Source organism: Pseudophryne corroboree, chromosome 6 (genome assembly GCF_028390025.1).
Source record: "Pseudophryne corroboree isolate aPseCor3 chromosome 6, aPseCor3.hap2, whole genome shotgun sequence".
Classification (NCBI taxonomy): Eukaryota; Metazoa; Chordata; class Amphibia; order Anura; family Myobatrachidae; genus Pseudophryne; species Pseudophryne corroboree.
This window is the reverse complement of record NC_086449.1, coordinates 142,284,886-142,311,656: the sequence shown is the minus strand read 5'-3', so window position 1 is coordinate 142,311,656 and position 26,771 is coordinate 142,284,886. Positions and strand designations below refer to the sequence as shown.

The window sequence follows — 26,771 nt, the reverse complement described above, 5'->3', positions numbered from 1 at the left end:
ATATATGTATTTATAGGATTTCTGTTTAAAGGGCATGCAGAAAATTAAACAGCAACAAATGAAAACAAGTCAGGCCGGAGATTTGCCTCTCCTCTCCCTTTGGGGTCACTGCTCTGAACCCTGTAAACTTGTGTAAATTGGCAATTGGGGAAGGAGTGTTACACACACCCCTAGCGGCAGAAGACTCTGTCCCAGCAATATAGATCAGGCACAATAGAGATAAATGCATTTATGCTTCCTCTCAATCCCTGAAGGTTTGGTTGCTGCTTCTCTCCAGCACACTTCTGTAGCCCCATCAGCCCCACACACTGTGGGGGATAGGACGAACACTCAGCATGTCAGTGCACTATTGATGTCACTAGCTCACAGCGAACCAATGGCAGCGTCCTTATGAACATTGGCTATCTCTACTGCTTGTAGGTAATGGGCCTACTTTCCGATAAACCTGCGCGTTTTGGAAGCTTCGGTACTGACCCAAATGATCCTTGGGTTATATACATTCCCACCCTACAAACACAGGAAATCCTATAAACCCTAAACCTTCTGCAAAAATGCCATAACCTACAAAAAATGTTCATTTTACTAATAACTACATGTCAGTAAAATACCTCCTTGTGGGCCAATAAATGAAACCCGAGCTACATTAAAGGAAATAGATAAGTTGTACTTTGGAATCTCGGTATTACTTGAGTGATCCGCTGTGTAGACCCCACATGTCAGAGGAGAATGGCATTCGCTGAGAGCTGACAGACAAGAAGCACACTCAATAAAATGCGCCGGCCATGCTTCAGAACGGGCTCTTCCACTGCAGACAATGGATAAGACCATTATGTACAGGGTATGGGTTTGTCGGAGCTGGATCATTTGGTAAATATATATATATATATTTTCTTCTTATAATAAATATATATATATGTTATTTGTGCATTCCTAAAGCAAAATAAAACAACAGAAAGGGGTAGCAGTGGGGGCCCCTGGGAGAACTGCTTTGCAGAAATGAAAAAACAAAAGGAAAAAACATTTTTTTTTTTTCGTTTTTAACTTTTTTTGTCTGTTTTTTTTTGTAAGTACTTTTTTGTTTTCTCTTTGTTCTGTTTGGACGACTCATTTCACGTTGGACGCGCAAACACACAGGAAAGAACGGCTCCAAGGGAAGGTCACAGTTCTCTCCCCCCAGCCCCTCAAGATTTCAGACGATCCCTCCGCCCCCTCCACGCACCCCCTCCCCAAATAAACCCAAAAAGAGGTAAGAGGGCTGAAGGTCAAAACTTTTTTTCTGCAACAAGTCAATGAATGCACCTACCCCCATCGCACGGTAGGGGTCATACAGGTTTGAGCTCCCCTCTTCCTCTAGCTTGGGAGGGGGTAAGACTGCTTAAAGATCAAAAGGGAAACATACACAGGAGGCTTAGTCCTATAAGCTGTTCTTGTCCTCTGGCAATCACTTCATAAGTCCAGGCAGTGGATGTGTGGGGTTCATGTGCACATGGGGGCATTGAGGGCCACAAGAATAGAAGAGTCTGGACTTGGAGGGGTTGAGGGGGAGGAGGGATGAGAGGGAACGGCACAAGCATGCGGTCACGTGCTTTTCCTCGCCGCTGGAACTCTCTGAGCGGCGTAGCCAAAAGTCTCTGGCACTTCCTCTTCTCTGGTGAAGCCAGGAGGGCATTACTGGAGGCTGTATAAAGAAAAGGCAAGTCAATAGATTATGTGGGGAGGATGGAACACAAGTGATTGTCAGGGGGATACTTACTTTAAACAGCTGCAGTCCAAATAACTGAAGATTTGTTATAAGAAATTAACATAGGATCTGAGGGCCTTCTAATAAGGACAAGTGGTGATGTTGCTCTTAGCAGCCAACCAATCAGATTCCAGCTATCATTTTCTAGAATGTACTTGATCAATTATAGGTAGAAACTCATTGGTTGCTATGAGCAACAATTCCGCTTGTTCGCTTTAGGAGTTTTGTATTTATTTATTTATACTTTTTATTAAAAATTTTAATATCATCAATACACAATACATACTGTAACAAGTGCAATCACATAAAAAAAAACATTCACATAAAAAAAAGACAATTTAATACAAATATCTCCCATTGTATTACTCATATTCCAGATTTATCACACACACACACACACACACATATATATATATATATATATATATATATATATATATATATATATACAGGTTGAGTATCCCATATCCAAATATTCCGAAATACAAAATATTCCGAAATACAGACTTTTTTGAGTGAGAGTGAGATAGTGAAACCTTTGTTTTCTGATGGCTCAATGTACACAAACTTTGTTTAATGCACAAAGTTATTAAAAATATTGTATTTTATTACCTTCAGGCTGTGTGTATAAGCTGTATATGAAACAAATGCATTCTGTGCTTAGACTTGGGTCCCATCGCCATGATATCTCATTATGGTATACAATTATTCCAAAATACGGAAAAATCCCATATCCAAAATACCTCTGGTCCTAAGCATTTTGGATAAGGGCTACTCAACCTGTGTATATATATATATATATATATATATATATATATATATATGTCCCATTTGCGTCCAGCACTCCAAAGGTAAATGCAGTGTATGCTCCGGTGCCCTGCTCAAAACAGCAATTCAATATTTCCAAGAAATATAATGTAATGTCCAAATATTTGTACATTACAGATGGTCTTGATAAAAGGGCAGCAGCCCTGAAACGTTGATCACAGTACTGTGTCTGCGTATTTATTCAGTCTTCACGAGTGCCAGCTTTTCTTGGAAATATATATATATATATATATATATATATATATATAAAATCTGCATGAGCTGCATTTACATTTCACAGAACTAAACTAGCTTTACTCTAGCCAATAAATACAGAAGTAACCATGCACATCTTTGTTGCGATGCAGCATGCTGCAACATGGCTTGCTCCAATAGGAATGAAGCGATTGCCAGCTGCAAATAGTTCCAGTCTGGCGAGCCATGCAGCGTGCCGCATCGCAGTAAGATGAGCATGGCTTCATTTGTACATTTACAACTCATCTAAGGAGTGTATGACAATTCAGAATCTATTTCCAAAGCCCTTGTGAAATATTCAGAATAAAGCCATTTCTGCTTTAGAATGTTTGATAAATCGCCCTATAAGACTTTATAAATTCATATGTCTGTAATACTTTTTATTATTATTATTATTATTTGTTTATGCACAATAATCTACATACATACGACTTAAGCGTATTCCCAGCATTTATTAGTAAGCGTAGCACTGACATTTCATCTGCAGAAATAAAATGAATTATCAGCCATAGACAGGAATGGAAACAGCTTCTGCAAGAAAATAATGAAGCAGGGGGTCTTACTGTCACTGGAGGGGTGCGACTGGGGCCCCTGAGCAGTGGAAGTGGACATTCTGCCACTTGCCATCACGGCGATGCCAAACACGGGTCTCTTCAGACTGGCTGGTGCGAGGTCGACCCTGTGTATCAATGTATTGCGTCAGGCGAATGTAGGCGATACAGGCAGCATCTTCTCCCACCACGTGAACGTGAGGATTCAAGATGGTCGTGTGGATTGGCTTGTTGTTCTTGGACAGCACTAAGTACAGCAAAGACAGTTGGGCATTTAAGAAAAAAAATTAATGAAAAGATGGACACCAACAACATGAGATGTAGAGGTTCTAACTACGGAGAAATGAGTCTGTATGTGATACTGAACCATGGTATTAGATGTATGCATGAAGCCTAGTGACAGTCTCTGAGTGGTCCCACATGTTGTGATAATGATGGGATATACACATTATGTAGCATGCACCTGTAACCTACACACAGTTGGAGGCAGCCATTTTGTGTATGAGCCAATGTTCAGCCTAATAATTTATAAGAACAACTACTTTGTTTGTACATTATCCCTCAGTAATCTCATTAGCTCCTAAATGATTAATATGCCTGACTCTCCAGAATATTTAGGCAGCCCACACCACAGTTGCTGTAATAGTGCATAAGTGACTTGTGCACTACAAGGAGGCATTATGTTAGCTGGTCAGCATAGTGTACTCTATAGTCTGTTGGGGTAGAGGGATTCTCCCAGATTCCTCACACAAACTGTTAAGGATTCTGCTTTAGTTTGTATGATATCCCCAGCTGGGAAATGCACTGGCACCAGCCCAAAGGCTGTACTGTATCGCCTTAAATACACATATTGGAGGGGTACGATAACTGTTGATAGTCCTGATTCCTATTGACAGTATGATATGCCTGGTTTGGCATCAGATCAATATAGATAATGGAGGACTAGCCCAAAGTTAGAGACCAATTTCCCTCTGGACCTTCAAATCTGTGTAATAGAGTATAGAGCAACCAGTTCTGTGTAGGTTGGCCTAATTCCTGGTTTAGTTTGCTGGGTTTGTGAGTCGCCACTCCTCCCAGAACATGACTGGTTGTTGTTTTTTATTGCCAAAGCTGGCAACACACTTGCTTAACCTGCTGCTCAGACCAAGGATCAGGCAACATAATTACTGTCTTATTGCGGATATGCACAATAATCATCCTATCGAATGCAGTGGAACCATTATAAGGCACCACGGTTTTCTTGGCCATACATGCTGCAGTACTGGTCCAATCATCCGATATCGGCTGCCATATTTTAGCATGCGTGGCCAGCATAGGTATAAGGATGTGGTATTGTTATATCATTTGGCTCCTTACAGTTCTCGAAGTAAAATCGGTGAAAATCTATCCCCTCCACCAGGTTACCCAGAGCTTCTGGCTCAAACGTGGTCAGTCCCGGGTCACAGATCTTCCTGAAAATAAAAGTTAAATTAGCTAGGTGACGACATAAATGAAGTCAGTAATGTCAGCCTACTGTATGTATATTCCCAGGTGCTCCGTCATTCACGTATCTGCTCAATCCCTTCTCTACATATTGAAAGGGTCCAGAAATGTATCAAATTCATAATATCATCTAAATTCAATGTAGACTCCAGTCATAAAGTGGGTACACACTAGGCGATGTGCTCTGTGAGCGACGTCGCCTAGTGTTTCCCCTCCCAGGCCAGGGTGGTCGGCGCAGTACGTACACAATAAGCAATATGACGACCTCAATATGTATAGTTTGGAGCAGAGAAGGGAAAGGGGGGACATGATAGAAACTTTCAAATATATCAAGGGTTTTAACAAAGTCCAAGAGGGAAACATTCTCCAAATGAAGAGAAGCAATAGGACACGAGGACATGCACTGAGGCTGGAGGGGGGGGGTTCAGGGGAAATTTGCGAAAAAATAATTTCACAGAAAGGGTAGTGGACAAGTGGAATAGCCTCCCATCAGAGGTGGTAGAGGCTAAGACAGTAGTGCAATTTAAACATGCATGGGATAGACATAAGAATATCCTTACAAAGAAAAAAGGATCAAATAAGGGTAAAGATAAAAATAATGTAAAAAAAAAACGGGCAGACTAGGGCCCTCATTCCGAGTTGATCGGTCGCAAGGCGAATTTAGCAGAGTTACACACGCTAAGCCTACGCCTACTGGGAGTGTATCTTAGCATCTTAAAATTGCGACCGAAGTATTCGCAATATTGCGATCAGAAACTACTTAGCAGTTTTAGAGTAGCTCCACACTTACTCTGCCTGTGCGATCAGTTCAGTGCTTGTCGTTCCTGGTTTGACGTCACAAACACACCCAGCGTTCGCCCAGACACTCCCCCGTTTCTCCGGCCACTCCTGCGTTTTTTCCGGAAACGGTAGCGTTTTCATCCACACGCCCCTAAAACGCCGTGTTTCCGCCCAGTAACACCCATTTCCTGTCAATCACACTACGTTCGCCGGAGCGATGAAAAAGCCGTGAGTAAAAATACTATCTTCATTGTAAAATTACTTGGCGCAGTCGCAGTGCGAATATTGCGCATGCGTACTAAGCGGATTTTCACTGCGATGCGATGAAAAAGAACGAGCGAACGACTCGGAATGAGGGCCTAGATGGGCCAAGTGGTTCTTATCTGCCGACAAATTCTATGTTTCTATGTTTCTATGTATCACTCAGTGACGTCACGCCGCAGCCGGGCCATGCATGCAGTTTTTGGACGACAGTCCAAGTTGATCTGCATGCACGGCCAACAGTGAGGGTCGTTAACGACCCGCGGGGCTGCACATCGCTCACGGGCGGCAGCATACACACTGGCCAATATAGTAAACAATGTCACTTAGGAAGGGTGAAAATGAACAACGACGATTACTTTCTCGGCAAGTGCGTATGCACCTATACACTCATCTCACTATTTATTAAGATACAAACACGAAAATATCTTGATCGGAGTCAGTGTAAAATATCCTAGATAATTGGATTAGCTCTAATAACCCATACCCTGATACTCACCTTCAGGATGTCGGCTGTCCGTGTTCTGGCACCGGTCTCCTGAGTGGTGTCAGAATTCTGGCATCGGTCACATGACCACAAGCATCCCATATATTGGTCACATGAACGTATCCCATATAATGAGTAGTACACCTGAGTAGGGATACGTTTATATTGGACATACCTGCACTGTGTTATAGCATGTGTTATATAATGAGTAGTACACCTGAGTAGGGATACGTTTATATTGGACATACCTGCACTGTGTTATAGCATGTGTTATATAATGAGTAGTAGGCTTACTGGGTAGGAATACATTTATATTGGATAGATCTGCAGTTGTGTAGTGCTCCTGCCCCCATTATTATTTAAGACACCAATGAAGTTTATAGCTGTCAGTAACTCACGCATAAGCCTCGAAGTCTCCATTATTCACTGCCTCAATAAGCTGCTCTGTTATCTTAATGATCTCCTGTTTTCGAGCTGGAAAGAGAAAATTAGCTGTTAAAGGGGCTAATGGGAAACATAGGAGAGAGAAATAATAGATAAAGGAGTAAGTCATCAGAACATAAACTGGGGACAACAGAACGCAGGTTGTCATTGTGTATAGGGCACTGTAGATATAGGGGACTGTAAATATAGGAGACTGTAGATACAGGGGACTGTAAATATAGGGGACTGTGGATATAAGGGACTGTAGATATAAGGGACTGTAGATATAGGTGTCTGTAGATATAGGTGACTAGATATAGGGGACTGTAGATATAAGGCACTGTAGATATAGGGGACTGTAAATAATACTAAATATATGGGACTGTAGATATAGGGGACTGTGGATATAAGGGACTGTAGATATAGGGCACTGTAGATATCGGGGACTGTAAATAATACTAAATATATGGGACTGTAGATATAGGGGACTGTGGATATAAGGGACTGTAGATATAGGGCACTGTAGATATCGGGGACTGTAAATAATACTAAATATATGGGACTGTAGATATAGGGGACTGTGGATATAAGGGACTGTAGATATAGGGCACTGTAGATATCGGGGACTGTGGATATAAGGGACTGTGGATATATGGGACTGTGGATATAGGCCCTCATGCAGGTCGCATTGCAATCCCGATGCGACCGCATTTTCTCATCCCCGGAGCCAGTGTGCGCGCGCAGGTCTCACACCGGGCGGCGACACAGAGTTGCAGGGGCGGGACAGTTAAAATGACTTATAAGAGGCACCATGGGGAGAACATGGAAGATTAAGGGCTTGTAGAAAAAAAACAGAAAACAGCAAAAGGCTGGTTTAGAATTAGGGGCAGAATTCGCATCCATGTAGACCATGTTACCCTGCAAAGTGTGGGAATGCAATAAAAGCCACATCCATAGAATGGGTTCTTATCAAGTGCAAATGTTTAACAAAGTTGGGTACCTGGATTTCCTCCCAACGCTAAATCAAATCAAAAGTTGACAGAAGGTGTGTGATTAGTGTATGGGTATTAGGAGTAATGTATATGTTATGTGACAATATAAAAGCGTAAGGCTGAAAGGTCATAGATATCCAGTGACTGTAAAAGGAGACAAGGAACCAGTTGTCGGAGGACATGGCAAGAAGGGGCAGTGCTTGGTGTCTGGACGTATTCAGCAAAAAAGTCAAGAAATCACAGCTAGAGAATAAAAAAGAACAGTTGAAAGGAAAAGAATATATACAAGGGCAGGAATAATCTCATTTAAAAAAAAACAAAGCAAACGTAAATATATACAGGTAGTAATAATGGAAAGTGCATAATACAATGAAAAGGAGTGCTTGTTTTATGTACCAAAGATAGTGGTGAATAACAGTGGTGTCACATAAGACATGAACCTTTCGTGTATGAAAACATTGTTTCTGAGTCGCCTAGAAGCAGATAGGAGTTTGTTTACAATGCATGCCAAAAAGCAAAATACTTTGGTGCAATGCATTGGTCCGCCCAATGCTCCAAGGTACACCTCTCCCCTCCGCACTTGGGAGTAGCATCCAAGAAGAAAAAATGATTCTTGATACAGAAGGATGGACAGTCTACAGGATCGTTGTTTATTTTTAAGTAGATGCATTATATTACTTATGGGGCATAAAGTGTGCAGCATTCCTATAACAAGGGCTGATTAGAACAGAAAATAACCAGGATTACCTCTAATTGCCCAGCCAATCACAAGCTTTTCACCCATGATGGCTGCAGGTGATTGGCTAAGTCAGTGGGGAAGAGAGTCGTAATGTGCTGGAGGAGTAATTGTGATGGTTCTCATTCACTAATAATATTTTATAAAGTGGTACACCAGGGGGATTTCAATTGGGGCTATTGAACATTTTTTGTTCTTGTACTTTTAGTATCATTTCAGGAACTTTACAGGCATCTGTTTATTATACTGAGATTATACTTAAAGGTCACCATCCAAGGGTCACAATTATGTATGACCCCAGCCCTTACAGCCTAAGCATCCGGAAAGAATACTAGCACTTTTAAATGCTTGGTTGGTAGTCACTGGTCAGGAGGACATGAAGTTTTCTTGTGTTCTCCATACAAGCGCCATCAGTTGTGGCCTTGTTGGCATCACATCAGCAGAATCCCACCAATTTAGGGATAGATGAATAAAAACTTTGCTATGGCCAACTACACCAACTGTCTACTTTTACTCTTTAGAAGCTTTGATACATCTTACCCCCATGGTCTCTCTGTCATTAAGGAAAGAACGCCCGGCAGCCTAGAACATGGAGTTGGTGAGAATTTGGGGGACTCGCATTGTTCAATTTGAACTTGTTGATTTTACAGTGATCACAGGAACTGATTTTTCTCATTAAAAATATAGTAAAAGATGTGTTCTCTGGGAGGTCTGAGCTAGGGCACAATCCACTTTGGGTGTAGGACTGTCTGTGTACAGCCAGAAACAGCCCTAACAATTCAACCTTTCTTTATCTCATTACTGTTTGTATGAAAGAATAATAAAGGACAAAGACACCCATGTGACACCACCTATAGACAAGAAAATGGGGACGTCAATGAGCATGGAGGTTATAAGAGAATACCATGGTCCATGGATAGAATTGGTAGGAAGAGATAATACAGTGATAAATGGGAGTGCTTTATGGTAGAAGAGAAGCCTAGACATGCATGTGAAGGGCATAGTGCAGAGGACACAATGTGGTGGGGAGGGAAGATGATGATGAAGAGAGAGTTCCATAGTAAGAAGGTGTGATCCCATGTGAGATGCGTTTGTATGCGCTAGTTCTACTTACGCTGTACAAACGGCGAGTTTAGATGGGGCTGGGAGAGACGATGCTGCGTGTTGGAATACTGCACTCCCTCTGCTTCTGAGCCTCGTCTGACTGTGTTAAATATATCTGAAAATCTAGCAGCTGGGAGGGGGACAAAGAGACAGGGACCAGGGAAAGAAATAGAAACAGAGACAAGAGACAGTGAAGCAGAAACAAAGGCAGAAGGACAAGCGACAGAAACAGAAACAGAGGTAGTGAGACAAGATACCGAGATGCAGAAACAGAGGAAGAGAGATGGAGAAGGAGGTACAGAGGTATAGAGATGGAGAAATAGATACAGAGGAAGAACGACAGAAAAGCAGAAACAGAGGATGGAAGATAGAGAAGCAGAAACAGACGAAGGTAGATGGGGAAAACGATACAGAAGAAGAGGAAAAGAAGATACATAGTACCAGAGAGATATAGATATGGTTGAACAGAGTCGAAGATACAGAATCATAAGAAGAGAAATGGAAAAGAAGATGCAGAGGAAAACAGACAGATGTAAATACAGAGGAAGGGGGGGAAGAGAATCAGACACAGAGGAAGATATAGAGATGGAGATGCAAAGGAAATTAGAAATATACAGAGAAAGGGAGACAGATAAGCAAATACAGGGTAAGAGAAACAGAGAAGGAGAAATAGAGGAAGAAAGATAAGCGGAGGCAGGAAAAGGCAGAAAGAGAAAATATATAGGGCGAGGCACAGAGAGAAGCAGATACAGAGGAATAGATAGAGAGAGACAAGTTCAGAGGAAGAGAGACAGAGAAGTGGAGACAGAGAAGTGGAGTCAGGGCAAGAGACAGGGAAGAAGAAATAGAGAAAAAGAGACAGAGAAGTAGACACAGAGGAATGGACAGGGAAGCGAAGCCAGAGGAAGAGAGACAGAGAAGAGGAGGCAGGGCAAGAGGCAGGAAGAATAAAAGAGGAAAAGAGACAGAGAAGCAGACACAGAGGAAGAGACAGAGAAGCGAAGGCAGAGAAAGAGAGACACAGAAGCAAAGGTTCAGATATACAGAAAAGCAGAATAGGACAGAATGCACAGGAAAAAGAGTAGAGATATGTGAAAATATAAGCCATAGTGACAGTGAAAGGAGATAAATATAAGGATAGAATGCAAAGAGGCATAAAAGTAAAGCCAGGAGAATAGAGAGTGAAGAGAAATAGAACCAGAGCAAAAATTAAGGGATTGAGGGGATTGGAGCAATAGGGAAACAACCAAATCAATTAATAAAAAAAAAGAAAAGAAAAAAAAAGAAGAAGACATATCAACACAGAAAGAGCAGAGACACAGCAGCAATGTGAGTGACAAGAAACACAAACAACATCCCATCACAAACAGGCAAGGACAATACCAGACTCCACCCCCCAGAACGTAAGTAGGGGCAGTGCCAGCCCCCCACTGTGTCCCACACACACATCACAGTGACAGAAACACAAGGGAATGCCTGAATCATTCATCCTGCGCTCCCTGCCCATTATCATGACTGCACAGCCTATAAAACAAATACATTTATTACATATTATAATTTAAGGGCATTTGGGAGCACAGTCATGCCATTATCACTATACTATAGTCTTTGCTTTAGACTGACTTTTGTATTAATTAGGCATTACATAATGTATTCAAATACAGTTTACAATAAAGATTTAGTGCAGCATCCCAAAATAATTTGATAGTCAAGTAGTGATTTCTGTACTGTTGAATAATTGCACTGTCCATGCATGTCATTAAGTTTTCCTAGGTCCCCAACCTATTACTTACGCTGTGCAAGAGGTGAATGGGGGAAGGATGGGGAAAGGGGCTGCTGAGCGACCGCTGCTTGGGGTCCCTCAGCTTCCAGGGCCCCCGAACCCCGCCTCACTGAGCTTAAAATGTCAGAGAACTTCAGCACTAGAGAGAACGGGGAGAGAAGAGGAGGTGAAGCCAAAGAGAGAGAGAGAGAGAGAGAGAAGTTAAACGGGACTTGGGCGCAAATTTACTAGTTGAATCTCTACGTGTTTAAGTCCTAAATTTAAAGCAGGAATGGTATTAAATGCAAAACACTCCATGTGTTACCTGTAAATATCATTGCCTTTTTAAATTTACACTTTAAAAAACGCTGAGAAGCAGTGGCTGGCAAAAGCCACCAATTAGCAAATTTACCCCCTTGGAGTGAAAATGAATGGTGTGGTGATAAGAGAGAAAATGAGTAACATGGATAGAAAGGTGAGGGAGAGAAAGATGGGGAGCCGAGGTAACCAAATGTGAAATATGATGTACAGAGAGGTGAGGGGATAACATACACATAATAAGAGTACAAATGGTAAGTGAGATATTCTATAAATTGCCTTGGTGATTGGAATCTGTGTTTTGGCAAAGTGGTGATGTTGTGGTAGATACTCAATATTTTACCAAATACCACAGTGTTTGTTTTCATTCTTGTCTGAAAACCACTAGCGCCACCTTTCTCTATTTTTGTCTCTGCTTTTATGTAGGAGATTAACACACTCCTTGGTGGCAGCTGCTAGTTGAGCCGTTACAGCCTCTCCTTTTCTTTCTTTTATCAATACTGGGCCTTATTCTGAGTTGAACGCAACTTTGTAGGCGGTCGCATCTAGCGTTTTTCCCCCCTTACTGCGCATGTGTCCTGGGCAGTGTATGCATCATGGTGACTGGTCACATGGATCTCAGCCAATTCTCTGTGGACACTATATGGTCGCTTCTGGGTGGTGACTGGGGGCGGTAGCCAGAGTTACTCACTATACTGAGCCATGTGTATGCATTCTGGACACTAGATTTTGCCAGAACTCTTGCACCTAAAATGGGGTTGGTGTAAATAATCTTGATGACAACTGCTCTACCATATGGCAAAACGTGTGTGTGGGGGTGTGATCACACAGATTCGTACGCATTAGGACGTGCTTATATTCACATTAGCATTCCATCTGGAATTCTTTCTCATTCAGAATACGTCTACATTCGCACCTGGTAAAGCCCAATGTGTGGTCAGTTGTGTCTTTGTTCCGCTTTATATGGTAATACGGCTGATGGAGGAAGCAGGGTGGAGCTCAGATCTGGCTGCGCTAGTGGCGGTGTGATGAGGTGACATAGTCAGTGGGCTTGACTCAAAGTGTTACATAACCTGAGGGTTACTCAGATGACCAATGTTCACGCAGATGATCCGATGCTGCGTCTTCGGATGCAGTAGCCAATCAGAGTAGGCGGCAGGAGGCGTCTATTAACTCGCCCCCTGTGGCATTAGCATAATTTCACTGTAGCGGCTGAGGCAACCGTTGCAGGCTGCTACTGAATCTCTGAATCAGGCTCAGTGTCCGCTTGCTGCATCCAGGTGGGAGAAAGCAAGCGGATCCCCCCTGGTTGGTATGCACAGGCTGAAGTGAGGGCCTCACCTGATTATCTGCCTCAGGACCTGATTTAAGGATGTACGCTAAGCATTTGGCGGCTGCGTAATTGTACACCGCGTCTGTGTGATAAGAAGCTAATGCTGCAGGAGGTATTGAGTGTAAATAGACAACACTTACCTACTTTTTCATACTCCGCTCTGGGAAAAGCCCAGAGAGAAGCAACAGGGCACTTCCACATCATTAAGCTAAAATGACGATGCGCAGATCTCACACCATAGGAGATGTACGTATAGCAGTGCCGCGTGCTGTTAGCGTGTGTGAATAAAACAGTGACATTTGCTACCTGGAACAGGTGTGTGGACGTGTATGAGGTAATAATGGGCAGACCAGGCAACATTAAAAAGCAACATAGTATAATACTGCATTGAGACCAGATCTTTCACCGTGTAATACAGGGAATGTGGATAGCTCTACCTGAACAGACAGGACACGCTGCACTCCAGGGTGATTACACACTGTGAATCTTGAAAAAGACGCTGCATAGCGTCGAAACGCGTCGACACAGTGTGTTGTTGTGGGTGACAGATTTGACTATCCATAGTGGGGGATAAATAGCTATTGGTATCCGGACCCATTGCTATTGGCTATTAACATCATCCTGCCTTTTCCCACATGGTATGGTTTTTTTCTGTTCACTCTTTTGTTTGTACTCTAATAAAGAGTGTCCTTGTCCTAATTGGATTGTATCTCTGGCTTTGATTTGTTACGAGGGATATTGGGGTCCATCTACCTATATGAAGTGATCGTAAGGCCAACAAAAGAAACCTTTATGAGTTTTCATCACGTCTTACAGAAGTAAGCTTACATGTAAGCGTCCATCACCATAAATCCTGCATATCACGTTGGGTGCCTTGAAAAAGAGGTGGAAGCTTGAACTTTCCAGTTTTGGGACTATATCCACATTTCCATTCCCTGTATTACACAGTGGTGAAAGATCTGGTCTCAATGCAGTATTATACTATGTTGCATTTTTTTCTTTTTCATATTGAATGAACTACATCGGTCCACTGTGGCAAAACTGAATTTTCTGGACATTGAGCGCAAAAGTGAGATCGTACTTTTTTCTTTTTCTACAAGGTTGTATAGATTGGTGTTCTATTTAGTGCTTTCCTGTGCAGCTCATTTGCGGCGCCCAGAGAGGAATTATTTTCTTATAACATTAAAAAGCGTTTGTCGCTTCTGTCTACTGGCAACAGCAGGATTTTCCTATGTGACCTTTACCAGTTTACATTTTATTCCGTCTGTAGATACCGTACAGCATTAGCCTTTATAAATAATTCATAAAATCATTTATAAATCACACAGCTATTTACTTTCCTTCTCCTCCAGCAGACATAATGTAACCACTACACCTGTACGTTCCCAGCTACTGACCAGCTCTGGATGATCACATGAGATTACACAGACTAGTCTCCTGTGAGCGCCTGTTGTTGCGCTCTTCCCGTGTGTACCCTGTAATTGTGTAGCATACCATCCAGCTGCACCTTTCTGGCAGGTACAGTAACTATTTTGTATGGTCTGTACCGATTTTTGGCTCTCCAAACTTCCATTGAAAGTATAGGAAAAGGGGCGTGACCACAACCCCTTTACCAGTGACCACGCCCCCTTTCCTAATTTGAACCGATTTTTATGTGTAAAATATTGGAGGGTATGGTGTAGTGTGCTGCACACTTTGGGAGAACTCTATAAACACATGGCGCACACACATTCGGGATTAGGCTCTCTATAGGGTCACCAGGGTTGTTATATTGTTAAGCGAATTCAAATGTAGCCTGCCAGGGCAAGAGCTATATCTGGGAGCCTTGGGAGGATCTAGGGCCTTATTCAGGCTTGTTAGCAAACTAAAAAAGCAAGCAACTGGGCAAAACCATGGGGTAATTCAGAGTTGATCGCAGCAGGATATTTGTTAGCAGTTGGGCAAACCCATGTGCACTGCAAGGGGGCAGATATAACATGTGCAGAGAGAGTTAGATTTGGGTGAGGTGCATACTTGCCTACTTTTGAAAAAGCATTTCAGGGAGATTGTGAAAGTAACACAAGTCAAATCTAGTCAGATTGCTTAGAAGTTAAGTAAATAATCACTCCATGTATAACCCCCCTTATGAAGTGGCCTATTGTAGCAACAAGATATGCATTTTTCTTGATTTTGTACATCACAAGAGAAAAGTCTTAGGTGGATAAGTCATTAGCAAAAAATTCAGTTTGGGGAGGACCAATGTGTCTAAGCGTTGTATATAGCGTGTGTATACAGCGCTATTCCATCCCTTTGCAAAAAGTGTAAGGGTTGGAATAACACAATGCTGTGATGTCTATATCAGCAGCTGGGTCATGTTCTGGAAATCTACAGTAAATAATTGTTTTCTCCAGAAAACTTCCTTCACTACAAACTCCCTGTTAGTTTCTGTCACCATGGCCCTCATTCCGAGTCGTTCGCTCGGTAATTTTCATCGCATCGCAGTGAAAATCCGCTTAGTACGCATGCGCAATATTCGCACTGCGACTGCGCCAAGTAATTTTACAATGAAGATAGTATTTTTACTCACGGCTTTTTCTTCGCTCCGGCGATCGTAGTGTGATTGACAGGAAATGGGTGTTACTGGGCTGAAACACGGCGTTTTAGGGGCGTGTGGATAAAAACGCTACCGTTTCCGGAAAAAACGCAGGAGTGGCCGGAGAAACGGGGGAGTGTCTGGGCGAACGCTGGGTGTGTTTGTGACGTCAAACCAGGAACGACAAGCACTGAACTGATCGCAGATGGCGAGTAAGTCTGAAGCTACTCTGAAACTGCTAAGAAGTTTGTAATCGCAATATTGCGAATACATCGTTCGCAATTTTAAGAAGCTAAGAAACACTCCCAGTAGGCGGCGGCTTAGCGTGAGCAACTCTGCTAAATTCGCCTTGCGAGCGATCAACTCGGAATGAGGGCCCATGTTCTTTTCTCTTTCACTCAACCTTCACCTGTACTTATTAAGGTCTTTGCTTTGTACTAACTCCCAGGAACATTGGTACACATGAAAAAGTTGGTGTTACCCAGAGCAACCGCACTCTTATTCTCAAAACTGCTCTAAAATTGACCTTTGAGTCTGGTTAGTTGGCGTGGGATCAGGATCCCATCATATTTCTGCCTGCTTTACTCTCTGTTACTACCCATGTTCCTCAAATCCTCACCATAATCATTTACTCCCATCTACTACTGGTACGTTCTTGTTTCCAACCTGAAGTTACCATCTCTATGATTTCACTTGATAACCAGCCCATTGTCGTCTTATTAAAATTTCTACACAAATCAAAAGACTAGTTCAGCTCTTACAATCTGTCTTCCATCTAAGTGCTGAGTCCATATCTTAAACGAATATTTCTGGACTTCTTAGCAGCTATCAACATAAAGGGACACCTGGTGGTCTCAGTGTCACAGCCGACTACTAACTTACAAAAATTCAGGACCTAATTTTTGAAGTCTAAAGTCCAGCCCAGCACACATCAAGGTTCATGTCTCTATTCTGAACATGGTAGAGTATGTGGTACCCTGAAACTCCCTACTCCTTTATTGCCCATCCTCGAAAAAATAAATACATTTTACCATATTTACTCCTAAAAGGCTGAGTTAACTTTATTTCCAAAATGAATAAATCATGTGTGTGAGGGGACATCACGGGTTGCGTTACATGTGTCACATTTGTGTGTGTGTGTAGCTTTGTATCACATTATAAGGAGTAGAATACAGTATACTCTTCTCTACTAAAGACTGGCGGTGATAGGGGGGGGGGGTTTCCTGCACTTATGATGGCAGTAATGCGCATTTACCAGAGTGATTCGAGTAATGTCGTACGTGGAGTGTGCCAGCAAATATGTATTTGTTATCTATACAGTGAGCCTGCATAAAATCTATTCTGTAATGTTAGTGCAATTAAAACAAAAAAAAAGTGATAGAGGTGATACAATTGATAATACTTAAACAATAATAATTATACAAAGCCATTAATTGATAAACGCTCAAAATAAATGGAAGGATGAAAATAATAATAATAGTGGTAAGAGAAGGTGGGTCAATGAATAGACTAGCACAGGGAGAAAGATAACCACAAGGCAATGAGACGGCAGGATGAGACCAGAAGATGAGTCCGGAAGAGGCTGGTAGCCATGGAGCAGAAATACTGTTTATGGATCCATGTGTGAATGTGTCTATGGGTGTCTGTGAAGAGGGGAGAGGTGTTTAGAGATTGTGGATAGACAGACTGCGTAACGAAGGCAAACCATTCGATGTCACCAAGATGATCTGTCCCAAAAAGCAGGTGGAGTAATATATAGGTAGTATCATTTGGGCAGTACATATGAGGTTGGCATGGCTGACATGAGGGCGGAGATACCATACCTTTCATTTCTTCATCCTCTGGGTTAGTATGTGTACTGTCCGAGGATTCCTGTGGGAGATAAGACAAGTAATTGGTGGATAGGTTGGAAAGATGTCAGTACGGGGAGATATGTAAGACAGACAGAGAATAGAAAAGGTACAATAGTTAGTGACAATCTACCTCCTCTCAGCATCACATAGCTACAAGTAATACATCTGGAGCTTACCCTTCTGTCATACAAAATAAAACCTATAATGCCAGCAATACCCCAATGGTGCCAAGACACATACCATGGTACGGATCTAAGCGGATTATAATTGGCAAGCATGGATGGTTTCGTTAAATAAAACGGCTTCACCCAGTTCTGACACCTGTAGCTGGCAGCACAGTGATCCGCTAAGAGTATCTCAGAGTTCTCTTGTTGTGCAACGTATGAGGAATTTGTACATGGGAAATAGGAGAAGATCTGAGAAAGACACAGGTGTGTGTAGGGAGCACAGGATACACACAGCAGAGACAGGATGGTGGTAATCTCACAGGAGAGCAGCAGAAGGCTTACAGGTAGAATCACTGATCAGGATGGGATGCGTATATGTGACTGATGGTCAGGAGTCCGCCAGTCACAATACTGACGACGGGATCCCGACATCTGAAAATCCCACCGGTCGGCATGCCAACCAACAGAGACTATTCCCACTCGTGAGTGTCCACGACACCCATAGAGTGGGAATAGAATCTGTGGCGATTGCAGCGAGCCAAAGAACCCCATGCATGGCCAGCGCAGCGAGCCCGCAAGGAGTTTCGTTATGCACGCCCCCCTTCCCCGGAGGCCATCCAACAGCTGGGATCCCGCTGTCAGTATTGTGACCGGCGCGGTCTCCTGACCGCCAGTCACACACATACCCAACCCATAAGGATGGTAGACGTTGCTGTCTTGCTGGCTGAGAGGATATACCTAACAAGTATCCAAGCTACAGCCAGCACATACCTACAATATCCTATAAGGGGACTGAGCAGTCTCTGGGATAAATAGGCAACGAAACTCAACGAGTCCACATGGCAAATGAACGCTGCGTTGGCATGCACCTGATTGGTGGTTATATTGTATATGGTTGTTTGTGTCACATTGAAGACCATATAATATGCTGGATAATTAGAGCTACTGTGCAGTTATCACGTGTTGGCCTTACCATGCATACTAATTAGTATCTAGTTTTAGACTTTGTGTAGTAATCTTTTTGCTTTCTTGTGTTCTGCTGGTATATATTACATCACTTCCAGAGATACAGGGTCTTGAAACATTCTAACATTACTTGGGTTTCTGGCTTAATAGAAAGTAAAGCAATTCTGCACCACCTTAGAATTATAGCTCCATCCCAGAATAAGCACAAAATCATTCATAACAATAAATAATAAAACATGATTGATACCCATAGAGCTGTCCAGCAATACTATCACAGCCTCTACTCAGTGACCAGGAGCACAACCACAAATGCAGGAGCAGTATTAATACCTCTAGCCATGTACAGGCAATGCTAATGTAATGATTCCTCCACTCACCATCAATTCATGTGCTGCTAGGCCAGTTTATGTAGTGATTCATTGCATACTGTACAGGATATAAAGTACCCGTCTCCTATACACTATAGAGATAGTGAATGTAGGGGGTCATTCCGAGTTGATCGCTAGCTGAATTTGTTCGCAGCGCAGCGATCAGGCTAAAAAATGGCAGTTCTGCGCATGCATCGCAATGCGCACGCACAATGTCGTTTTGCACAGGGTCTAGCGATGCATTTCAGTCGCACTGCTTGCCGCAGAGTGATTGATATGAAGTGGGAGTTTCTGGGTGGCAACTAACCATTTTCAGGGAGTGTGTGGAAAAACGCAGGCGTGGCTGGGCGAACGCTGGGCGGGTGTGTGATGTCAAATCCAGAACTGAATAGTCTGGAGTGATCGCAAGCGCTGAGTAGGTTTTGAGCTACTCTGAAACTACACAAATTTTTTTTGCAGGCGCTCTGCGATACAACCCTTTGCACTTCTGCTAAGCTAAAATACACTCCCAGTGGGCGGCAGCATAGCGTTTGCACGGCTGCTAAAAACTGCTAGCGAGCGATCAACTCGGAATGACTCCCGAAATCCATTAATTCACTTTGAGCCAACAAGGTCACTGTGGAATATTTCCCTAGTGACTGGACGGGGCCACACCTTGATGAGAGATGCCAGACGCGTGTAAGTGGTAATGCACCTCAAAGAGTCCTTACTCAGAACATATAAGTTGATTCAGTGTACATCTACAGAATAAAGTATAGGTAAAGCTTCCATAGCATGACGTTAATAATACTGAATGCAGACTTGCTAACTAACTCATGTTCTCAGTAACTCTGAAATCCAACAAATGCCCTCTGCGATGTCTCTCTGTAGGGATACTGAGGGGGAGGTGTATCAACTCTTGGAGAGAGATAAAGTGGAGAAGTTTCCCAAAGCAGCCAATCAGCTTAATTCATTGTATAAACTGCGCTAGATAAAAGATAGTTAGAAGTACTGAGTGTATCTTTCTTAAAGGTTTGATCTCCCCCTAATAAGTGAGGTAACATAGAAAGAAAGGCCTCCCATATGAATAAGCGAATCTGTATACCCATATCTTCAGTCCTAATATATAAATATATTGGATGGTTGTTAGTATTAACCAACAGGCATCTTGGGCTGTTTGACTTCTCAGATGGTAGCTAAATAATTCTAGACATGATTGCTCAGTGGTGAATAGGAGCATATTTATCAATTAATATTTGCGGGATATCCCCCCCAAAACAGCTGTTTTCAGGGGGTACCCACAAATATGAAGGAGTCCCCAGATGTACCATGTCCGACTGTAGCCCCTATAGGAGTTGCCGGATTTACAAACCTTCGGAATGTGAAGATGGTATTAGCCTATAGTAGCCTATGGGCTACTGTATCCACAACCAGGAAGCAGGGAGGGTGGGAGTGTTCTTACCATAGCCCGCCTCCCAGCAACAGCTTCTAACTAAATACAGGTAAAAATTAACATTTCACGTTGCACATTTAAGTATAAAATAGTTATCACATCCGTATTTAAAATGCGTATTGTGATAAATATGACCCTAAGGATGCAGGGAAGGGGGGTTGTTATTTAACAGAGTACCATTAAACTTAATAAACACATTGCTTTATATAAAAGAGCAATTAATATCATTGATATCATTCACACAAAACATTATCTGAATGGACGATATCTGGGATACAGATGTGATTGTGGATGGGGGGATAGTTTCTTACACACACAGCAGACGTCCTGTCAGCATTACAGGACACTGAGGACAGGGCCGGTGAAAAGGGCGCTCTGCGCCCTGGGCAGGAAACGGGGCGTGGCCTAATACAGGGGCCGTGGTCAGTTACGCCCCCTGTACATTGCTAGCACCGCTTGAATGCTGAGCGCACAGCAAAAGGTCCTCTCCACGAAGGGAAACTAGACGCATAGCGTCTAGTTCCCTTCACAGGAGGCGGACGGTGACGGCAGTGGGCAGCGAAGGTGGACGGGGGACACAGCGGGCAGCAGTGGCAGATCTTGCCACGGTGCGGCGCCCTCCGGAAGGCGGCGCCCCGGGCAAAAGTCCTGCTTGCCCGTGGCAAGATCCGCTACTGACTGAGGACAGCGTGGTGGGGATACACAGAGCTCTGGGGCTTGGTATAAGCAGCTGCCAGAGGATTACACATAATAGCCAGCAGCGGACCGTAGTTACAAACTTGCTCGAAAGTGATCTGATCAAAACTGTTATCTCCACCGATGTAGGTAGGAACCCTATGCTGCAATATTGAAGCACACTTGCATGCACACACACAGTTTTTATATATGAGGTTTTATCGTCTCTTATACACACAGAGTCCTTCATTCATATGTGTATTATATTAAAGGAACAACGACCTTGTGGCAGTCATTACTTTGGTATATAATATTATACTATTATAATATTCTAGATCCTTCACCATCTGCAAGAGGCTAAAATCAAGCCTTTATTATGGGCGCTGGGAGGAGGAAAGCTGCCAACACAACACTCTAATGCTAGAATATTTTGTGAAGCCTTTATACTAAATTTCCAGAAAACCACAATGCCCCCATCTGGTGGCTAGTTGGAGAATGGTGCCATGTGTAATACGAAGATCATACAAGGTCCTTTTCGTGGTGTCTCCAGAATAAAGAGGTGCATGAAACATGACACATGAAGAGAGAGGTAAAGATATGACAAATACCTTTATCCCGTCCACCAGGTTATGAATTACTGTGGTTTGAGGCTCCTACAGAGGAAGAAAGAATGAGAAATGGGAAGGAGGAGAGAACAGGGAAAGGGTAGGAGGCAGCAAGAGGAGAAAGGTAGAAATTGGAAAGAAGGGAAGGGAGAGGTAAGCCAAAGGCCGCCAGGAGAGAATTGGGAAAGAGATGACTGGGCGGGAGGACTGAGATTATGGAGAAGTGGAAAGGTAGGCAAAGGACTGCTTGACAAATAACAGACCTCTAACTATCCCACAGAGAGATCACAGACTGATCTAAGCCACAGACAAATAACAGACTTCCCGCTCCAACGACAGACCACAAACTTATCCAAGCCACAGACAGATTACAACGTATGTCCCTGAACCCACAGAGAGAACTTCCTGAAACGAACCACAGATGTCTCATAGTCATGGACACAAAACAAACTTTCCCAAGAAATAGACAGGAAGAGGGTTTCTCTCCACATACACAAAGAGCAGACTTTCCAACCCACCTACCCCCCACGCCTCCTGGACACCACAGATTATCACAGATACATAAATAAGTGTTGCGCCCATCCCACCATTCCTCATACCAAGGTAGCTGGAGGAATCGGCCCCTTCGGACTGGTCACTCCAGCGCTGTTCTTGGTGCTGTTTGTCTGAGGCTTGTGAGAGAGACATAGATAGAGGTTAAGATTATACAGAAATGTAGCTTGGGAGCAGAGAGGAGTCAGTTTAAGGTCCACGTTGTATGGGGTAGTACTATGATTTTATAAAGATAGTATGTAAAGGAAATTTCACTTAAAATTATATTTATTGCCTGATTGATCAATTTACTAGAATAACTCTTGTAGATACTTGAAATAGTATTTCTGCATGAAATCATCTGTTAAAAACTCAGGTACATACTGTTGCTAAAGTTTGTCAGGTTGAGATAACTGGTCTCACATAGCAACCTTAGTAAGTATGGAATTGCTTCCTTCATGATAATTGATGTTGCTGTGGGATGTTAGCTATGCACAGCCCATATGTCACATGGGAGTAACGCTGTGTTTCTGGTCTTAAAAAGAACAGAAACTTTGAAGTAGAAGTCTTATTTCAAGCGTCAGGACTCAGGGGCAGATGTATCAAACTGGAGATGGTATAAGAAAGTGATAAACCAGCGATATGTGCAAGGTGATAAACACACCAGCCAATCAGCTCCAATATGTAAATTAACAGTTAGAAGCTGATTGGCTGGTGCCTTTATCACCTTGCACTTATCACTGGTTTATCACTTCCTTATGCCTTCTCCAGGTTAATACATCTGCCCCTCAGGAGCAATTCCCTTAGCTTGTACCTGGCATAATCATTTGAAGTAAGCATTATCCGTGTAGTTAACCTTTAATATGCGATTCGGAGTTGGGCACAGTTAGGTGCGACAGATTATTGCAAACACAAGATTTTATTTAGCAGAATTAGATAACATACAGTAGTGGCAGTAGATATGCAACATTGGGCAAGATCATTGCTTTGGGAGGGGTTCAGGGAACACTGACCTTCTTGGGGCGGAGTATTTTTCAAGTGCACCTTGCCCAATATAAAGTAAAGTTTCAGACTCACAGAATGGCCGTATGTAATAAAGACACACTGTTCTCTCAATGGGGGTGATTCAGACCTGATCATAGATGTGCTAAATTTAGCACATCTACGATCAGCTTCCCAGACATGCGGGGGGACGCCCAGCACAGGGGTAGTCCGCCCTACATGTCAGGCCCTGCCACGTTGCACAAGTACAAAAGCATTGCACAGCGGCAATGCTTTTGTACTGGTAGAGTAGCTCCCCACCAACACAGCTTCTCGGTGCTGGCAGGGAGCTACTCATCGCAGCGGCTGCGCTTGACGTCACGCAGCCCCCCCCCCTAACGGTCCGGGCACACCTGCGCCTTGCCCGGGCTGCGCCCCTAAACGGCTGTGGTCCCCTCGCGCCCAGTGACCGCCTCTGTCTGTCAATCAGACAGAGGTGATCGCAGGGCTAAGACAGCTGTCTGGCATACTCCAGCGCATGTGCAGTTCAGACCTGATTGCTGCTCTGCGAACACGCACAGCAGCGATCAGGTTTGAATTAGCCCCAATGTCAGGAGCAAGTTAATCCATATATGATGTCAAACTAAGCAAAATGAAGGTCTGCCTGGATCTTTGATGTTACATCATGTTTGTGCATAGTGCGCCTGGTCATATTCTGCAAACCTTGGAGCACTTCTAGTTTGCGCAGAAGACTTCCAAGGGCAGGTTGTAGTCAGGCACCTTGATGTGCACAGGGCAGGCTATAAAACCAAGGCTTTATGCATGACGCATCAAGTACGACGTACATGAGGTCCTTAACCAGTAATTCTCGACCCAAAACATACATCCCACAATCCCCTTTTGTAGCTACTGTGCACTCTACTACCATGTAAAAAGCTATATAAATGGATCAGATTTTAATAAAATTACTATTTTTTAAATGCTATATTTTCATAAAAATAGTATCTGAATTTATTAGCTAACCGTAATTAAAATTGTAAATTCATAACAGACATAAAAAGTAATCTGATTCCACAGACTAATCAAATGGAGAAATGTAATCAGTAAGGAATTGGGGTGTACTAAAAAAAATTGCATCCACTATATGAGGATGATGATGATGATTATATTACCTTTCCAACATCCGTCTTCTTGTTCAACAAACTCTTAGCTGCTGCAGGGTGGAGAGAGAGAGTGTGATCAGCATGTATCTGCGTGTTGTCAATGTTATATTATATAAGTTTTAAGTAGCTGACTGTCTGGGCATTGTGTGCCTTTCTCTCTGTGACTGTCACTAAGGAGTAACTAGTATTACACCTCTATGGCACTGCACAGATCACAGCCTTCCCTGACTGATGTGAGGCCATTATTTAATGACGAGTTGTCAGTGATAAGCTGGCCATACACTGCATCGATATTGTGTACAAATACACAATATCGACCCGTCATTTGACCCACCGCATGCATATCGTGCATATTTTGGGTGCGATTACAATGTGATGCACGGCCCTGCGGGTTACATCAGCTGATCATATGTGCTGCATATATGATCAGTCGATCCCGGCATCGGGCAGTTGTGGAGGGACGATAGATTGTATTGTACAGAGGCACCGTACAGTCTATCGCGCACCGGGAAGCTAACATGAGTCGTCCAGGTGTATGGCCAGAATCAGCCCGGTGGCAGAGCACAGACTATACGATGGCCAATGTTCTCATAGCTAGAGATTGTCAGGCACTGTCAGTGCACAGTCCATATTATGGGCAATGTTCTCATAGCTAGAGATTATCAGATACTGTCAGTGCACAGTCCATATTATGGGCAATGTTCTCATAGCTAGAGATTATCAGGCACTGTCAGTGCACAGTCCATACTATGGGCAATGTTCTCATAGCTAGAGATTGTCAGGCACTGTCAGTGCACAGTCCATATTATGGGCAATGTTCTCATAGCTAGAGTTTGTCAGGCACTGTCAGAGCACAGTCCATACTATGGGCAATGTTCTAATAGCTAGAGATAGTCAGGCATGGTCAGAGCACAGTCCATACTATGGGTAATGTTCTCATGGCTAGAGACTATCAGGCACTGTCCGTGCACAATCCATACTATGGGCAATGTTCCCATAGCTAGAGATTGTCAGGCACTGTCAGTGCACAGTCCATACTATGGGCAATGTTCTCATAGCTAGAGATTGTCAGGCACTGTCAGAGCACAGTCCATACTATGGCAATGTTCTCATAGCTAGAGATTGTCAGGCACTGTCAGTGCACAGTCCATAATATGGGCAATGTTCTCATAGCTAGAGATTGTCAGGCACTGTCAGTGCACACTGCACAGTCCATATTATGGGCAATGTTCTCATAGCTAGAGATTGTCAGGCACTGTCCGTGCACAGTCCATATTATGGGCAATGTTCTCATAGCTAGAGATTGTCAGGCACTGTCCGTGCACAGTCCATACTATGGGCAATGTTCTTGTAGCTAGAGATTGTCAGGCACTGTCAGAGCACAGTCCATACTATGGGCAATGTTCTCATAGCTAGAGATTGTCAGGCACTGTCAGAGCACAGTCCATACTATGGGCAATGTTCTCATAACTAGAGATTGTCAGGCACTGTCAGAGCACAGTCCATAGTATGGGCAATGCTCTCATAGCTAGAGATTGTCAGGCACTGTCAGAGCACACTGCACAGTACACATTATGGGCAATGTTCTCATAGCTAGAGATTATCAGGCACTGTCAGTGCACAGTCCATATTATGGGCAATGTTCTCATGGCTAGAGACTATCAGGCACTGTCCGTGCACAGTCCATACTATGGGCAATGTTCTCATAGCTAGAGATTGTCAGGCAGTGTCAGAGCACAGTCCATACTATGGCAATGTTCTCAAGGCTAGAGATTATCAGGCACTGTCCATGAACAGTCCATACTATGGGCAATGTTCTCATGGCTAGAGATTGTCAGGCACTGTCTGTGCACAGTCCATACTATGGGCAATGTTCTCATAGCTAGAGATTGTCAGGCACTGTCAGAGCACAGTCCATACTATGGTTAATGTTCTCATAGCTAGAGATTGTCAGGCACTGTCAGAGCACAGTCCATACTATGGTTAATGTTCTCATAGCTAGAGAGTGTTAGGCATTGTCAGAGCACAGTCCATACTATGGCAATGTTCTCATGGCTAGAGATTATCAGGCACTGTCCATGAACAGTCCATATTATGGGCAATGTTCTCATAGCTAGAGATTGTCAGGCACTGTCAGAGCACAGTCCATACTATGGGTAATGTTCTCATAGCTAGAGATTATCAGGCACTGTCCGTGCACACTGCACAGTCCATACTATGGGAAATGTTTTCATCAGGGCATCAGGCACTGTCCGTGAACAGTCCATACTATGGGCAATGTCCTCATAGCTAGAGATTATCAGGCACTGTCCATGAACAGTCCATATTATGGGCAATGTTCTCATAGCTAGAGATTGTCAGGCACTGTCAGAGCACAGTCCATACTATGGGTAATGTTCTCATAGCTAGGGATTGTCAGGCACTGT

At 43.2% G+C, this 26,771-nt stretch overlaps 1 protein-coding gene across 17 annotated transcripts in view; it reads right to left on the bottom strand.

Moving 5' to 3' along the window:
• Positions 1-1,256: 1,256 nt before the first annotated feature.
• CAMK2B (calcium/calmodulin dependent protein kinase II beta) overlaps positions 1,257-26,771 on the bottom strand; it is a 197,303-nt gene continuing 171,788 nt past the window's right edge. For 4 of the 17 annotated variants that reach the window (XM_063931929.1, XM_063931928.1, XM_063931935.1 and 1 more), the window contains 10 exons: positions 24,355-24,392; positions 22,270-22,341; positions 21,674-21,718; positions 17,428-17,476; positions 11,413-11,541; positions 9,630-9,749; positions 6,763-6,838; positions 4,711-4,805; positions 3,367-3,601; positions 1,257-1,678 (listed from right to left, as the gene is read on the bottom strand). In XM_063931929.1, coding sequence (XP_063787999.1) covers positions 3,369-3,601; positions 4,711-4,805; positions 6,763-6,838; positions 9,630-9,749; positions 11,413-11,541; positions 17,428-17,476; positions 21,674-21,718; positions 22,270-22,341; positions 24,355-24,392 — 857 coding nt within the window. In that variant the 3' untranslated portion in view covers positions 1,257-1,678; positions 3,367-3,368. Of the gene's footprint in view, positions 1,679-3,366; positions 3,602-4,710; positions 4,806-6,762; positions 6,839-9,629; positions 9,750-11,412; positions 11,542-17,427; positions 17,477-21,673; positions 21,719-22,269; positions 22,342-24,354; positions 24,396-26,771 lie in introns of all 17 variants that reach the window. The other 13 variants (XM_063931944.1, XM_063931937.1, XM_063931941.1 and 10 more) reach the window with 8 other exon arrangements.